Genomic DNA, 16,168 nt, shown 5'->3' with positions numbered 1-16,168 from the left:
AGTAGTGAAGTCTTCAAGTAAAATTGTGGATTTGTCTAATTATCCTTTCAGTTTTGCCATTTTTTTGCTTCCTGCATTTGAGCCCTGTCATTAGGTACATAAGCATTTAGGGTTGGGATGTCAAACATTTATTTCATTTTATTTGCTATCTTATTATTTATTACATTTTATTATCACATATTATTATTCATTTTCTATCTTTTCCCTCGGTTTTTCATTTTTCTTTCCCCTTTCTTTCCTTCCTATGGAATATTTTAACATTCTTTTATATCGTGTGTTTTTTAACTATATTATCTCTCATAGTTTTTCTAGTGGTTGCTGTAGGGATTATGATACGTACTTAACTGTCACAGTCTAATTGGAATCAATATTTCTCCACCTTAAAGTAGAATATAGAAGCCTTACCACCATGTAGGTCCTTTAACTCCCTGCTTTATGTTATAGTGTCTTGTTTTACCTCTGTGTACATTGAAAATCTTATCTGTTGATGTCATGGTTTTGCTTTCAGTCATTAAACATATTTTAAAGAACTCAACAGAAGAACAGTCTTTGGTATTTAGCCAAATAGTTACCATTTGTTTTGTTCTGCTTTTGTTCCTAATGTTCCACACTTCCCTCTGGTATTATTTTGCTTCTTACTGAAGAACTTCCTTTAGCATTTCAGGTCTGCTGGCAACACCTTAACTTTTGTTTTGTTTAATCTGAAAACATCTTTATTTTAACTTCAGAAAGATTTTTTTCAAAACTGGATGTAGAATTCTAAGTTGACAGTTCTTGTGTTTCAGCACGTTAAAATTGCCATTTTGCTTTCTTCTACCTCTGTGGCTACTATAAGAATTCTGTAGTCATTCAAACATTGTTCTCCTATAAACAATGCAACATTTTTCTTTGTTTTCAAGATTTCTTTCTTTGTCTTTAGATTTCAGCAGCTTCATCATGGTATGTCTGGGAGGGGATTTCTTCGGGTGTGTCCTGTTTGCACTTTGCTGAGCTTCTTAAATCTATGGTTGTGTATCTTTTGCCAAATTTGGAAAATGTTTAGCTATTATTTCTTTCTTCTACACCACACTTTTCTCTGTCTCCTTCCGGAACTCCAGTAACACGCATGTTAGACCTTTTGGCTTTTCCAACATGTCCCCGAGGCTGGTTTTGGTTTTTGTTGTTTGCTTTTGACATTTTTTCCTGTTTCTCTGGTTGATCATTTCTGCTGACTTATCCTCAGTCTCAGTGGCTCTTCCTCTGGCATCCGCATTCTGCTAAGAAGCCCCATGCAGTGCAGTTTTTTCGTTTTGTATGTTGAATTTTTCAGTACTGAATTCTCCATCTGATTCTTCTTTGTAACTTCTATTTTTTTAAAAAAACTCTCTGTATTTTCATTTGTTTCGTGGGTATTTTCCCTTTTCACAGCATTTTTATTACAGATCCTTTGAAGTGGTTGTCAGGTGATGTTTATCAAGTCATCACACCTTAAGTATCTTTACAGTTTTATTTGTTAATCATACCTCAGAAAGCTTGAGGGAGAGGGGCGGTTGTCAGGTGATTCTAACTCCTGTGTCAGCTTTGGCCTTTACGTTTGTTGACTGTCTTTCCCAGGCAAGTTCAGGTTTTCCTGATTCTTCATATGCTACGTAATCTGGGGGTGTAACCTGATCATTTTGAATATGATATTCTGAGACTCTGGGTCTCGTGTAAATCTTACAGTAATGTTGATATTTTTGTTTCTGAGACACTCGACCTGGTTGGATACAGCCCATGAGTCCTGACCCGGCTTCTGCAGGTTGTGGTTTCAGTATCCGTTCCTTTGTAGCCCCCGCAATCCCGTTCAGGTCTGCCCTCCAGGACCCCAGCAGTGGTCTAACCCTTACCTCAGTTCTCGGAGTCTTGGGTTTAGTGGCAGATCCACACATGCCCAGCTCAGGGGCGAATCCAGGAATCTATAAACAACTTGCTTGGTGTGCTTTCCCAAAGGCCTCTTTCTCTGCAATCTCCCTGGTCCTTCCCAGTTCTTGGGGGCTCTCCGTGCTACCACACACTCCTGCGACTGCGCTTCCATCTAGGGCCGAGCAGTGAGAATACAAAGAAGGGGGAAGCAGTGGGTCCACCCACCTTTGGGGACCGTAGCTCTTCCCGTCAGAAAGGATGTTTCTCCTCAGGGCCTTCAGCACCTGCGGGCCCCCCACCACTGCAGGATTGCTTGGGGGCGGCGGTACAGGAGTTCAGAGGCAATAGCACAGAGGGGGGCTCCTCCATGCTCTGAGCATCAGGGGTCCTTCTCCCTCCTCAGGGTGATGAGAGCCCTGGGCTCTGTCTGCAGCAGCAGCAGCAGCACCGCCGGGGTCGAGGCTGCAGTCCGTCCTGGCTGGGGGTCATTGAGGGGAAAAGTGGTAAACTGGCGCGTCGTTGCGGGGTTTCTTCACATTCCTCTTCCCGAACCTTTACTTTCCACGGCCCTCAAATAGCTGCTCTGTGCCTTGTGCCCAGGTTTTATAAAGGCATTCAGCAGAGATAGGCAGGGAGAAGACGCTGACTCTGTTCCCCCTGGACCAGAACCCCTGTTTCCTTCCACTTTCATGTTCTCCCTCCCAGGTTCATTCCTGGAAAGGTCGTGTGGCCGCTTTGATGCTGAGGCGGCATCAGGTCAGTTTAGCTCGTTTACACTTGAAGAGCACGTAGTGACCAGAACTCGCCTGGTCAGAAACCTGGCTCCCTCCCAGATTATCTTGAGCTCCCGTGTGCCAGCCTGGGTGCCCCCTCTGTGCCGGAGGCCAGAGAAGGCAAGTCCTGGGAGGGAGAACCCTTGGAAAGTTGGAAACCTGTCAAATGGCCGTGACCCACGCGTGGACACCGGGTTTGACGCTATGGCGGGGCATCCTACAGGTGCGCAGTATCATCAGCGACCTGGCTCGCGATGTGCAATCCAGGAAGAGAGTTTAGAAAACGGTTTTTGCCAGGTTTAGGTGGTTGTGGTGGGTGTGTTTAAGTAGCCACCCAAGCTCAAATGGAGATGGCCGTGTCCTTAAGGTAAGGGGGATCTAAGGAGCAGTCTTCCAGCAGTGCCTACCTTGACCTCACCCGGACCCCAGAACAGGCAGGAGATGGGGAAGGAGAGGAACACCCAGAATGTGGCCTCCGGAGGCTGCAGCTGCTCTCCGCAGAGGACCTTACGGGAGAGAAAAGGATGGTGTTTCAGTGGTTGCCCCTTAGGGCACCTGAAATGATGGTCCGGCCACTAAAGACTGATGTGGTCACCTCAAGAGAATGTATTTTACACATCGATCATGGTAATCTTTATGAGCAGGTTTTGCTACATTTTAGAATGGTACCAACAACCGGGAGTGTTGCCCCTCCCCGTTCGGAGGGGTGGGGCTCAGGTCTGATTTTGCACAGGTCCAGGGCAAAGGCGCTGGCTCTGAGCACCGCTTAGACTAATAAATGCATTTGCTCCCTACAAGGTGGAATTGAGTTTCCAGGTACATTTATACAGTGATGTGCTTGATCGACAAATACTGCATTTCTTGAGCTGTTCGTCCCAGTACCATTGCCTGGTACATACAAGGTGAGAAACGGTTTCCCGTGGGAAACTTGACAGTGAAGCTGAAAATGTTGATAAACTCTGCGCTCATGTACGGGCGTCCAGTTGTTTTCCTTTACGGTGTTTTTCCCCTTGGAAGGAGGGGCGCTCTGTGACTCGGCAGGAGTCCGTCAGCGCCTGGCGCTCAGGTGGCGGCCGGGGAGCTGCGCCGCGGCTTCTCGGAACTGTTCTGTGTCTCCAGCTTCTGTCTGCACACACCTCTCACCGTATGCCTGCAGGTTTAGTAAGTTCCAGACTGTCCTCCTGGAAGACCTAGGCAGCATCCTCTCCCTGGGCCAAAACATGGAAAGCAAAAACCAGCAACGCTGGGCTGTGGGAGGAAGGCAGGAGACTGGCCTCTGCTTCTTGCTGTGTCGACTTGTGCTGCTTTTATCGTTTCTTTTCCGAGACAGCTATCCCTGAAACCTTTTTCTCCAAGTGATCACCAAGCTGCCTTGCTTTTCTTTTTTTCTTCCTTTTTTTTTTTTAAGTTAGGCACAACAACGGGCGACAGTGATAATGATGAACAGTTTGATTTCAAAACCCTTTCTAAAGAAATCACAGTAAACAGAGTCTGTTTGCCTAAGGAAACGCTCTCAGCAATCAGCTAGTCACACAACCGCCTGTGCTAATGAACCCAGAGCTGTTAACGTGGTTTCTTCAGTTAAATTGATTCATGAATTTTGAAGAGAACATTATCTAATGAATTTTCTTTGAATAGAAAGCAATTAAAAGGACAAATCAGTCTGATTAACCCCAAAGTCACCCTCCTGCCACAAACGGTGTAGAGTTTGAAATTATATCATAAAAAACTAGAGCACATTTGCTATCTTTTTGCCCTCTGCTAATCCATGTAAATTAATGAACAACAAAGTCAATTTCTTTGCTGACCCTTTTCTGGTATCACCTGGCTTATGCTGATGTTTAATTTGCTTAATGTTATAATAAAGTCTAAACAGATTTTTCTTTCCCAGTGAAGTGATTATCATTCCCTTCAGTGAAGAAGTGATTTTTATTACTTAACACGCATGTAAGGGTGTGTTTCCTTTAAGAACCAAATCGCACTTGGCCAGCTTGGCACCGAGTGTAATTAGTGCTATTAGGGACACACTCAGGGACTGCGCCCCTGCCCGTGGAATCCTTCCCTTTGTTGCTGCGTCGGGCGCTCCCGCCCCCCCTCTGGGGGCCACAGCTCCGTGTCCAGTTCTCCGGCTCCGTGCGTCCCCTTCGGAAAGACAATAGGTGTCGGTTCAGACCCGCCTCCTTCACATGCCAGGCTTCTCCCCAGCGCACTCCACGCCCGCGAAACAGCTCTAAACCTGGAGCAGAGGGAGGGAATGTTGTCCTGCGTTTTCCTTTTCATTCTGCAGCGGGGTGAAGAGCGAATGCAATTTGATGTGGTTTAGTCAATTCAGATGGGAATGAAGTTGTTTTATCTTTGCAGCCCTGCTCATTACAGATGCCTGTAGCCAAGGTCACCACCAGCCCCTGTGTACCGTGGTGTTTGGCATTCTAAGCCTGCCCGCCGTCGGATGTGGACAGCTAGTATAATATCAGAGCCCAGCCCGTGGCTTCCTTTTCCTTCTGTGTCCCAGCCGAAGTTGGAAATTAACCAGCGGAACAAAAGGTTTCGAAGTTGGTGTGCAAGCAGGGCCTTCTGTGCTCACGGAGCGCACTGCCTGCTAATTTATACACGCCCGGGTGCCGGGAGAGCGTGTCTCGGGCCTGCCTGGCGCTCGGGGAAGATGGGAGGAAATCGCAGATCTGTGAGGCACGGTTGGGGACACCTGCAGAGGGGCCGGCCCGCTCCGTGCCCTGCGTCGCACGCCTCTTCCTCCGTGTCGGGTGACACGGTGACAGGGCCGTGCGGAGCTGTTTTCATCGAGAATAACACCTCTGTGTATGTTGATGCGCCCTCACCCTCTCTTTCAGGACTGGCAGCCGTTTGTATCCGAGCTGTCGGAGCCGTTGGCCCAAATCGTGTCACTCTGCTCTCTCCCTTCAGATTCGTTCACCAGACAGGCGCTGTGGAAGCTGCTGAAGGCTGTGAAATTCGGAGAGACGATTTCTTACCAGCAATTAGCGGCCCTGGCGGGCAACCCCAAAGCAGCGCGGGCCGTGGGAGAGGCGATGAGAAGCAATCCTGTGAGTTTGCGTCCACGTGGCGTCAGCATGGCCGTGGTCAGTGGGGGGCCTGGGCACTGCGCTCAGGGGGTCACAGTGTCCTCTGACTGAAGCGGTTTTCAGGGGCAGCCCGGGCTGCAGTGGGCGGGGAGGACAGGAAGCCTTTGTGGTGGGGACCTCTGGAAGAGGCATGGGTGGCACTGGTGGGGTGAATGTGGTAAAGACGCTTTCCCACGCACCACCGAGACCCTCCCCGCCCCACGATGCGTGTCAGAACCACGGGAGCTGCTCGTCACAGGGAGCCCGGGGCTGCGAAGCCTGGAGAAGTGGCGAGCAGACAGCCATTCGTTCACTGGACAGCTGGGCACGCTGGGTGCCTAGGGTGTGCCCGACGCTCTTCCAGGTGCCGGGAGTGCAGCAGGAAACAAAACAGACCCACGCACGAGAGCTTATGTTCTAGAAAAATACACGTGCTGCGGTGTTTTCAAACCCATCCCCGTCGCCTGGGGGCTTTGCTCCGTCAGGAGGTCCAGGCCATGGCCCTTGGGACCTGGGATGACTCATCGCTTTCGGGCGTGTCCCCAAGCTCCTTCACGTCTTTGTCCCCCCTGTGAGTCTGCAGTCAGGCTGGGCTGAGAGCAGGACTCACGGACCACGCAAGGCCATCTCCCCAGGGGATAGGGTCAGGCCTCAGTGTGGGGTGGCCGCAGGCCTGTCGTTCCCAGGAGTGCAGAGGTCACCTCTGCTCCCCGTCACGCCACACGTGGGCCAAGCGCTGTCCAGTCTCAGGGAGGAAGTCCGCGTGGAGAGGCCGTGACGTGGGCCTGGCCAGGGCCACACACGCCTGTGGAGCCTGCAGGTGGGCAGGAAGGGCACCCCTGTCCGCACAACAGCTCAGCCCTCTGGGAGACCCCACACAGTTGCATGGGGCCCTGGAATATTCCCGATCTTATTAGTCTCCAGTGCCCGCCAGGGCCTGCTATCACATTGGGAATGGTTTCTCCCTAAAGCTGTAGGAAAGTCTCTCATATGGTAGAAGAATGCCATCCTATCAGGAAAAGCAAAGAGAGTCATCACATCATGGGATGGGAAGTTACTAAATCAGAGAGGCCCCACTTTTTAAAAACTTGCTGTGGCCCTGCTGTGTTTTCAGAACCACTTCCACCCCCGCTCGCAGGGCAGAGGCTGGCGTTCTGCACACTGCATTCGGCAGCTCTCGCCACTCGGCTCGCGGCCGCCCGAGGGCAGAGCTGGTGTCTCGAGGAGACGGCAGCTTCTTGGCCTTTCTCCCAAAACGGCACTGTTACTCTCAAGCAGCAGCTCCTGTAGGTCTGTAGTGGGGGCACTGCTTTAATGTACATCTGATCCGGAGAAGAGTTTTCTTCCATATTAAAATATCTCAGATCGTCAGGAACGATATGTGATACGATGACACAGCCCCCCACTTCCCGTGTCCCTGGTCTCCACGATGGAGGCCGGTGGATCTGGTTAGCATGTCGTTTTGCACCTGTTGTGCCGTAGTGGCGGCGGCCCAGCTACATCGTTCGCGTACGCCTCCTCTGTGCGCTACGGGTCGCGTTTCCGCGCTGAGCGTGGGGTGACGGTGAATCAAGTTTCTAGGTGTAGTTACTCACGTCTCCCAGTGAAGCTTACGTCACACCTTCCCTCTGGGAGGCCACCGTCTTCTCCCAGGTCCACTCAGTTTGGGGCAGTTTGACTTTGCTCTGGATAGAGAGACCACCCAGAGCGTGCTGTGGTGTCCACTCAGGGCCTCGAGGGAGAACTCTGGGGACTAACTTCTTTGCACCCTCCTGCTTCACGGCGTCACCGTGCTGTATAGAAATTCTCCCTCTGTCCCCCATCTCCATCCCTGTTTCAGGCCGCGCTCCTGTTCACACCCCACGCGGAGACGTGGTCCTTCTGCCCTCCCTCCCGGCCTCCCTGCCTCCCGCCCTGAGGTTGGCCTCGCGTCCTGGCACCGCCCGCCCCATCAGCAGGCGCGGCTCCCATCCTTGCCGTGAAACAGCTCTGCTAACTGACACACACAGATGAGCAGCTCCTCACCTGCCCCCTGTGACGCCCGCGGTTTCTCACTCTCTGCAGTGGCGAGGCCTTGGCTGTCCGCCGATGGCGCTTGTGGCGATGTTCAGAAACATTTATTGTCCTGCAACCAGCGGGACTCTCTCCTCTTGCTATTAATCTCTATGACTGTCACTGCTCAACTGTGTCCTCAGCCACTGAAATTTATAAAAGAGGATCTCACAGGGCTTAAAACTCTACCGTCCATGAAGTCCTAGTCTCAACATCCCCATCGCGTGCCCACGCCGAGGGTGGCCGTGACGACACACTCGGGCGGGAGGATTCTGCCCGCACCACGTCCCCGCTTCTCAGCTCCGTCCCGTGCCAAGGGTGACAGGAGGTGGTGAGCCCACTGTGGCCTTTCCCTGGGCGTCCCTCTGTAGTTGGGCGCTGCCTATGACTCATGCAGGGACCTCAACTTGATGAGAGGCTGCAGAGGACCCGACAGAGGCCTCCAGGTGTGGCTCAGAGGCACCGGGGGTGCCCCGGCAAGGAGATGCCTGCTGCGTGGTGCAGCACGGGCAGCTCGGCGGGAATCAGCCGTCCTCAGAGGGGTCCCACAAAGTTGGTAAAAGAGAACCTCCTCAGAACGGGCCGAGAGATCTCAGTGGTGACCCAGGGACCTGAGGGAGGAAGGGGCCTAGTCAGGGACCGGCTGGCGTGTCCCGCCTCTCGGTGCTGATGGCAGGGGCCCGGCCACAGCGCCACCCACGTGGGCTCCAGCACAGATAGCACATCGTAGAGGCTTACCTGCTGAAAACGTCTTGTGTTCCGGCCGGGAAGAATGGTTGTGCGTTTCAGGAGGAGAGCGGCAGGTGGATGTGGAATATTCCAGAGCACTGTGAGGCCCACTGCGTGCTGAGTCCTTAGGCGGCTGGCGGTAAAAGGACACGTGCTGGCTCCCGCGACGGCACGTGCTCTCGGCCTGGGCTGCTCTCCCCATGCCAGGCTGAGGGGCGGTTTTTGCGGTGGTGGGGGAGTTTCGTCCCGTTCCAGGCCCTTGGCTTTTCCGTGGTTTTCCGTGAAGGAATTAACAGCCCAGGTGAAATGGTTTCGCAGCCTTCCAGGAGAGCCTCTCCCAGGCCCAGCCTGGGGGACGGGCCGTCTCCCGGTGGGGCGGGTTGAAGAGGCCTCACACCCTCCCCGGTAAAGCACCCTTCCACTCATCCTCAGACAGAATTTGCTAAACGCAGTTCAAAGGCAATCGATACTTGCACAGAGAGTTTCTCCACCTTCTTCTAAACAAACGCATTCCTGAGGAGTTAGTTTATTCACAGATTGCCATGAGCGTTAATGACCCCCTGAGTCTTGTCCTGCCCGTCACCCAGATGGCTGTTGATAAAGATTTAGCATCATGTTCTAAGTGTCAGGGCTGTCAGTGGGGCTGAACCATTTGACCAGAAGAAAAAACGCACAGGGAGCTATTGATTACAGCTTCTCGGTGTCACTTGTTCACCAGGATTTAGGTATTGATGAGGCCGCAAGTGAAAACAAGCTCTTTCCCTTGTGGGCTGCTACCCACAAGAACAAAGGCGAAGCTGGAGAAAATATTCAGCCGGCACCGGAATCAGAGGGATTCCATTATTGATCGAAAGGCCCCTTCGTGTTATTTTTGTTGGAGACAAATCTATGGGTTTGGAAGTTTTATAGCATTTGAGAAAGGGTCTGTGTAAGTGATGGAGTCGCGCACTGGATGAATTAGATTTCACAGCGTGAAGATTTCAATGCAGCTGTGATATTATGAGCTTCGTGGTGCTTGATAAAAATTGCATTTCGTGTAGCACAGGCTTTAAAGGAGAGGGCATAGAGGGTGCAGATCCTTTGAACTGTCCTGAGGGCCCCAGTGAATTTTAGCAGGTGTCGTCATCTTGATAGTCTGAAACTTGCCACCAGAATTAGCACAAGCAGAAGCAGTTCCCGTTTCCGGAGAGGAAGATAGTGCGTGTTTGGTAAGACACCAGTTCTCCATCAAAGATGAAGACTGGTCATAGCTATCTTTATAATTGCTGTTCCAGGCCAGCAGTCCTGTTATCTGCGTCCTGCATAGAAAGGGAGAAAGGTCCACGTTACACACTTTGTTACAATTTCATAGCTTGTTGGGTGAGAGGGAAGAAAATCAAAGCTCACTTGTGAAATCGGCTGTTCGGTAGGAAAACTGAATTGGTGCCTAAATGTTTGTAAGACTAAATTGAATTAAATGTCTGTCTCTTTATCAGTCAAAAACTTGAATTGTATATTACCTAATCATGTCCTCCCAGCAATTATTAATGTACTAGTGTATTTGATAAAAACCCTCAGTCAGAGCAAACAATCTGTTCTTAAAGTTTCCCGCTACTCCCTCCAGGCAGATGGGAGCTGGGTGCTGCGGGCAGGACTCAGCGGGACTCGGCAGCGTGTCTGCTTCTTGCTCAGTTAAACTGCACTGCAGAGGAAGTCTGAGCTCACCCTCCCCGTGCGGGGTCAGAACCCCACAGACGATGCGAGTTACCATGGCAACTCTAACTTCTGGTCCAAGGCGGGACTAGTCTGTGATGTGCGGGAAGTCAGATTCCCGCCTCCCAAGCCAACTTACTTAGGTGCCAGCGCCCCCAGGCCCCGCCTCGGCGGTCCCCTGGGGGCAGTGTACAGAGTGTGGGGCTGGAATCCCCTCTCGGCCCCTAAGCAGCTTGTCAACTTGGGCCAGAGGCTTAACGTGTCCCGAAGTTGGGAGTGCCTGGTCTGGGCTCGTTGGAGGATACGATGTCACGATGTGCACATCAGGCATGCTCTCCCCAGAGCATCATTACTGAGCAACGTGTCTAGGACAGGGACTGGGGATCCAGCCATCCTCCTGGGACAGGTGCAGCCCCACAGAGGGGCACTTCCTGGCAGGCGTGTGTGTGTGTCTGGTGCCCAGCAGGTGACACCCTGCTCCACCCACAGCGAAGGGCCTCCGGTAAAGGCAGAAGTAGGAACGACCGCCCGAGGGAGCAGGGGGTGCCCAGAAACCATGAGAGGAGGTTCCCCCCACGGGTGGGGTCTTTCAGGGTCTGCGCCCAGCTCCCCACCCCGGCGACATCTGCAGAGTGGGCCCCGGTTCCTGTACCTGTGCCCGCTGCTATGACCTTCCTTGTGGAGCGGCCACCGTGATGTTCCCACAGGGATGAGAGCTCTCGCCCCAGCATGCCCTGGGCCTGCAGTGGCCGCCCACCGGTGCCCCTTCCTCCCGCCAGGATGGAGCTACCTAGGATGAAGCCTTTCTTCCCCAGGGACTCCAGAGCAGACCCTTCCCTTAGCAGAAGTCTGAACTCTGCCAAGGCCTGGGGAGTCCCTCCAGAGAGCAGCTCTTCTCAAGCTCTGAGTAACTGCTTGTCCGGATCCTTACACAGAACAACCATTGGTCTCCCAGAGCCCTGTGCAGTGGGAACACGGGGTACAACTCCTTGTGTTTGGTGGCCCCCGGCATGTGGCCATCCCTGGCACACTGGGTGTGCTCTAAGCTGTGTCCACTGGCTGCCCAGGAAGACATCTCCCATCCACTGTGGTTTTCAAGGGCCGTAATTACATCCCTTTCTTTCCTCCCGTCTTCTGAGCCAACTGAGACATGAGTAAAGGATGTTAGCTTTATTAGGATAAAAGCTTGACTGGAGAGGTGGCGTGGCCATAGCCGTGGCAGGCTTTGCAGGAAGTCCCGCCAGAATTAGACGCCCCCGCCCCGTCCCGTCACTGGTCCCTGCAGGGGCGGGCGCTGACCATGTCTTGGGAGAGAAAAGGGCACCCCATGCCGTGGGGCAGGCAGTCCCCCTGCAGGACTCCGCAAGGTGCTGAGCTGAGCATTCTCGTCCATTCTTCCAAGGGTGGCTGCTCAGTGAGTCGTCCTCCCCTCAGGGGGTTTGCGGGGGAGAGACCAGGCCCGGAGCATCCCTCCAGTGAGGTCCTCCACGCGGAAACCGAAGGCAAGGGCAGTGGCCACTGCGGCCCCTCCACCCGTGGCTGTCAGAGCTCCGTGCGGACCGCGGCGCTGCCGTTCCAGGAACAGACCCCAAGCAGGGCTCCCGTGCGCATCCTTGGGACTCCTGCTGAGGAGGCCCCGCCAGAGAGGACAGGGGCTCCCCTCCCTGGTGGGGTTGGCAGCGCAAGTACAAGGTTAGGGGGAACTAGGCCTGTGAGTGGCTGCAGGAGTAGCGACTGCGGGCCCTGGGGTCCAGTCCAGTCTGGTGCGTGCGGTATCAGACTCCTGCGGGTCTGTGTGGTGTCAGCTCTGGGCCAGGAAAAGAAGGTGCCGGGCGCTGGGGGAGGCCCTGTCCTTGGGGCATCGGCGCCCGGTCCACACCCTGCCTGCCTGTCCAGCCTCCCGGGACCCAGGCCCTCACTCTCCGAGGCTGGGCCAGCCTTGCCCCTCCCCTGGGACTGGTGCGGCTGCATTTTGGGCCGCGGGTGAGCTTCACTGGGTGCACAGAGCCCAGCCTGGGCCCGTGTTTCCTGGTGCATCTCAGGGACACTCGGCCCCTGGGCGGCTGTCACTGCCCTTGGTCCCAGCAGGGGGGCCCTTCTGATAGTCGGCGGTTCTCTGTGGGCTGTGTTTGGACCTGTTTTCACTGTAAAGTGGCGTTGCTTTTAGTGGAATCACTCTGTCGATTTAAGCAGGTACCTGGCTACTCCGCTTGTCTCCAGGTGTGAAAGGCCAGGAGCAGCTTTGTCTTCCCATTAGGGCTTCTTTTGGGGGGGTGGGGCGGGGGGAACCCTGTGGGACGAATGAGGGTGGGCATGGGCCGAGGGTCCTTGCTGGTGTCAGTGGAAGAGCTGGCTGCCCCATCCCAGCAGGTGGGGTACTGGTAGCAGCAGTGGTGGTGGCAGCTTTTCAGGTGGGAACAGATGGAACTGGAGCTTCTCAGACTTGCCATGTCCAGAGACTAAGGAGGAAAGCAGGTCCCCCCCAGTGCACAGGTGTAGTGTAAAGCCGGGCTCGGCAAACCTTTTCTATAAAGGGCCGTTCAGTCAATATTTTAGGCTTTGCAAAAGCAGCCGCAGGTACGGAGTACCAAGTGGGCGTGGCTGTGTTCCCATAAAACCTTATTTACAAAAGCAGGCGTGGACTGCATGGGGACGGCCACACGTTCCAGCCTCTGGGTTGAAGGGGCCTGTGTGAGTACAGCATCCCCCGAAGTTTCTTCTTAACATCTTGGAAGTGTTGGAGAATTTTACGTGGTACCTAAACCTGGAAATGTCATTTTAAATTCTGCCTCCGTTTTAAATCCCTTATCAAGTGAAATTAAGCGTTCTCCTCCCCAGTCGTAGCATAAAGGGGTTCTCTAGAAGATGCCCCACATTCGCCTCAGGCGTTGGGCCCCTTCCCAGCCCGCGCAGGATGCTCAGAGGCCAAGGGGTGAGCAGTGCTGAGACAGAGCCTGCAGGTGGCCAAGCCTTGCGAGTTGGGCCCTGGGTCCGTCGCGGTCAGGGGCCTTGCCCTGGATCCCGAAAGGCCACGCTGGCCCGGAGCCCCGCCTGACGGAGGCTGCCTCGCTGTTTTCCAGATGCCCATCCTCATCCCGTGCCATAGAGTGATCTGCAGCAGCGGAGCCCTGGGCGGCTACTCTGGAGGCGTGGCCGTGAAAGAGTGGCTTCTGGCCCACGAAGGCGGCCCGGCGGGGAAACCGGCATGTGGAGGGGGCTCCCGTCCAGCGAGAGCCTGGCACGGGGCCCTGGGTGGCACCACCAGCTCCCAGCCTGCTGGCCAGGATTGAGTGTTTGTAGTAACAGCTCGCTGGGAGCACGGCGGGCGGCGGCACTGCCACGTTAAAGGGGCTGGAGCCGTAGGGGTGCCGCATGTCTGCTCTTTCTTTTCCACATTTTACGACAAAGTGAGTTCAGAGACTGGCCGCCGTGCGTCTAACCCGTTTCCTTCTCTCACACTGTCACTCTTCCATTTCTAATACTGTTAAGTCAGGGCTGAGACAGTGGGGGGCTGGCAAACATGAGGGCGACTGCCCCGGAAGGAGGGGGCATCCGGCGCCCACCGGGAACCGCTGGCTGCCTCGGGCACCACACCTGTGCCTGGAGCCAGCCAAGGCCCCCAGGGCCCTGGACCCCCATGCAGGCCCGGCCCAGGCTGCAGCCGTGTCTGCCCCCTGCGTGCTCCCCGCCTGCCCTCTCCTCTTGGCGGTTGAAGCTGCCGGGATGATGCTGCTGGAGGAGAGGGGACGGGCCCTGGAAACAGGCGCTTACTGACATTCTCCAGCCTTATTTTTCCAACTGCCAGAAAGCGAATGCAGGATGCATCCACTGGGGGTCATGTCAGTGGAAAGAAAATAACCGCTTGCCGGAAAGATTTGGGAAAACAAACAGCTCTTGGCGCGTGGGCGTGGTTGAAATGGCATCTCTCTGAGGAATGGAGTCTATCCCAGCCTTTCTCTGGACAGAAGGTGACGAGGGATGCCGACCTCTCCTTCCTGACACCTGACGTCGAGCCTGGAAGTCCAGGGTCACACACGAAGGCGGGTCAGCTCTTGTCACCGACGGCAGAGAGGAGCGTCTCCAGCATCTGCCGGGCACATGGTCTGATACTTCAGCACCGTGTTGTTGCTTCAGCGTTATAATTGACTTATCCAAAAAGCGTAAGGGAAACTTGTAGCTCTGTTTGTGGGTAAATAATATGTTGTATGGAGAAAATAAACCATGCCCAAGTGTCCAGTAGAATGCCGTGTCTTTGTCAAGGGTGCCTGCGACAGTGTAAAACAGCAGCAGGGAAGCTTGAGCCGTTTGTGTTTGTCACCAGAAACCTGGGTAAAAATACAGCCCTGCACGGGTACAGTTTGGGTGTACTGTGTATCTCATGGTACCTTAATATCAACAAAAGAGCAGGTACCTAACACAAACTAGGCTTTTCTCACCAGTTTACAATTTATTGCATCCCTTTCTTAGGTCAGCCAAGTTAATTCTGGATTTTTTCCCTCAAAAGTAAAATATGACCATTTCCGCATTATCTTCTGACTTTGATCCTTCTCAGGACTTCTTTACGGCAGAGTCGTGCTCCTGCAGGGAGCTGCACAGATGTCTGATCTTCGGATGGAACCCTGAGTCTCCCCGCTGCGACCGTCCATTCTCACGGGGGCCCTCGGCTCGGCGAGCTGTGAGAATTGTGTGTCTCCACGTGTGAGCAGAGGGCCTATTTCTCTGTCCCGATGTGTTGGGAGGACGAGTGGGGGACCTGGGGTGCCCTTCGCACTTGGAGGCTGTGAAGGTGGTTGGCTGCGTCCCAAATTGTGTAAGGAAAATGCTTTGCTCCAGTGACTGACAGTCCCAGGACCCCTCCTCTGCCCGGAACGGAAGCGCAGGCTGCGATGCCCGGCCTGCAGCACCCGGCCTGGGGACCTGGGTGCGGGGCTGTCTGTGCGCTTCCAGTAGAGGGCGCCACCGTGGTGCCCTGGGCGGCGCTGGGGAGCCCTGGCCCCACTTCTGCTCAGTGACGGGTTTGAAAGTGGGGTAGGGTAGAACTCCGATCCAGATGCCCTGCGGCAGTCCCCGGGGCACGTGCCGTCCGGGCTGCCAGCAGGCGGGCAGGCCTCTCTGCGGTGCGGTCAGCCCTGGGGACACATCGCAGGCCCCATACCCTCTGCACACGGGCCGGGCCTCGGCCTGGAGAGTAGGTGTCCCTTAGGGGGACGGGGGACTCCCGCTGTGATCTCCAGATCCTCAGGCAGCCTCCGAGCGAGGGTCCCGGGCTGTGCAGCCTGCAAGGGCCCGGCCCGCCGGCGAAGCTGCCCGAGGGGACCCTGCAGCTCCGTGGCCTGGCGCCACCGGTTTGGGCTGCGCCCTTGGGGCCACACAAACTCTGCTCTTTTTCCTGCTTCCCGGGGCCTCCTCAGCCATCAGAACACGCTTGAGAGACGCCCCGGGCTCCCACTGGCAGAGCCGTCCCTGAGTGCCGGCCACGAACCATTCCAGGGGCAGCGGGCTCCGAGAGGCCGCCTGGAGCCGCAGCCGCTGGAGGGGCAGCAGGTTTGTGAAAATGCAGAGGACAGGAAAGGCCCAGGGAAACACGAAAATATTTTCCCCGTGAAGAGAGATGTTGAAGCAAGGAGGCCGAGTCCTTTGGCTGCGGCCCCAGGTCCCCTCACAGGCGGGTTTCCCTCCATCCAGTGCCGGGCCTCGACCCGCCAGCACCAGACCCGCGGGACAGCCGCTCAGCCAGCGCGTGCTGTGTTCGCCGTTCCCGGACACCCAGGTTGTGAAAGATTCAGAAATAATATTTGTTTCTGCGGAAGCACACGTGTAATGAAATAGCTGCCCTTGACCACGCGGGAGGTGGGGCTGCGAAGGGTCGTCGTGTTCCTCTCCTGGTGCTTTTCCCACGACGGGCGGGAGGGTCACGTAGACCCACTCGCTCGCCGCGTCCGAGGCTGCAGAGGGGGGGAC

General features: G+C 54.8%; 1 protein-coding gene across 7 annotated transcripts in view; it reads left to right on the top strand.

The window, feature by feature from the left end:
- The window catches only part of MGMT (O-6-methylguanine-DNA methyltransferase), a 302,488-nt gene that overhangs the window by 221,743 nt on the left and 64,577 nt on the right, over positions 1-16,168 (top strand). For 6 of the 7 annotated variants that reach the window (XR_012326782.1, XR_012326778.1, XR_012326779.1 and 3 more), the window contains exon 4: positions 5,577-5,716. Coding sequence is in view for 2 of the 7 variants with exons in the window: in XM_073793809.1 (XP_073649910.1) it covers positions 5,577-5,716 (140 nt within the window). In the remaining 5 variants the exon portion in view is untranslated. Of the gene's footprint in view, positions 1-5,576; positions 5,717-13,287; positions 14,450-16,168 lie in introns of those variants that run through there. The other variant, XM_019940263.3, reaches the window with a different exon arrangement.

Source organism: Tursiops truncatus, chromosome 16 (genome assembly GCF_011762595.2).
Source record: "Tursiops truncatus isolate mTurTru1 chromosome 16, mTurTru1.mat.Y, whole genome shotgun sequence".
Classification (NCBI taxonomy): Eukaryota; Metazoa; Chordata; class Mammalia; order Artiodactyla; family Delphinidae; genus Tursiops; species Tursiops truncatus.
This window is presented reverse-complemented; position numbering and strand designations above follow the sequence as displayed.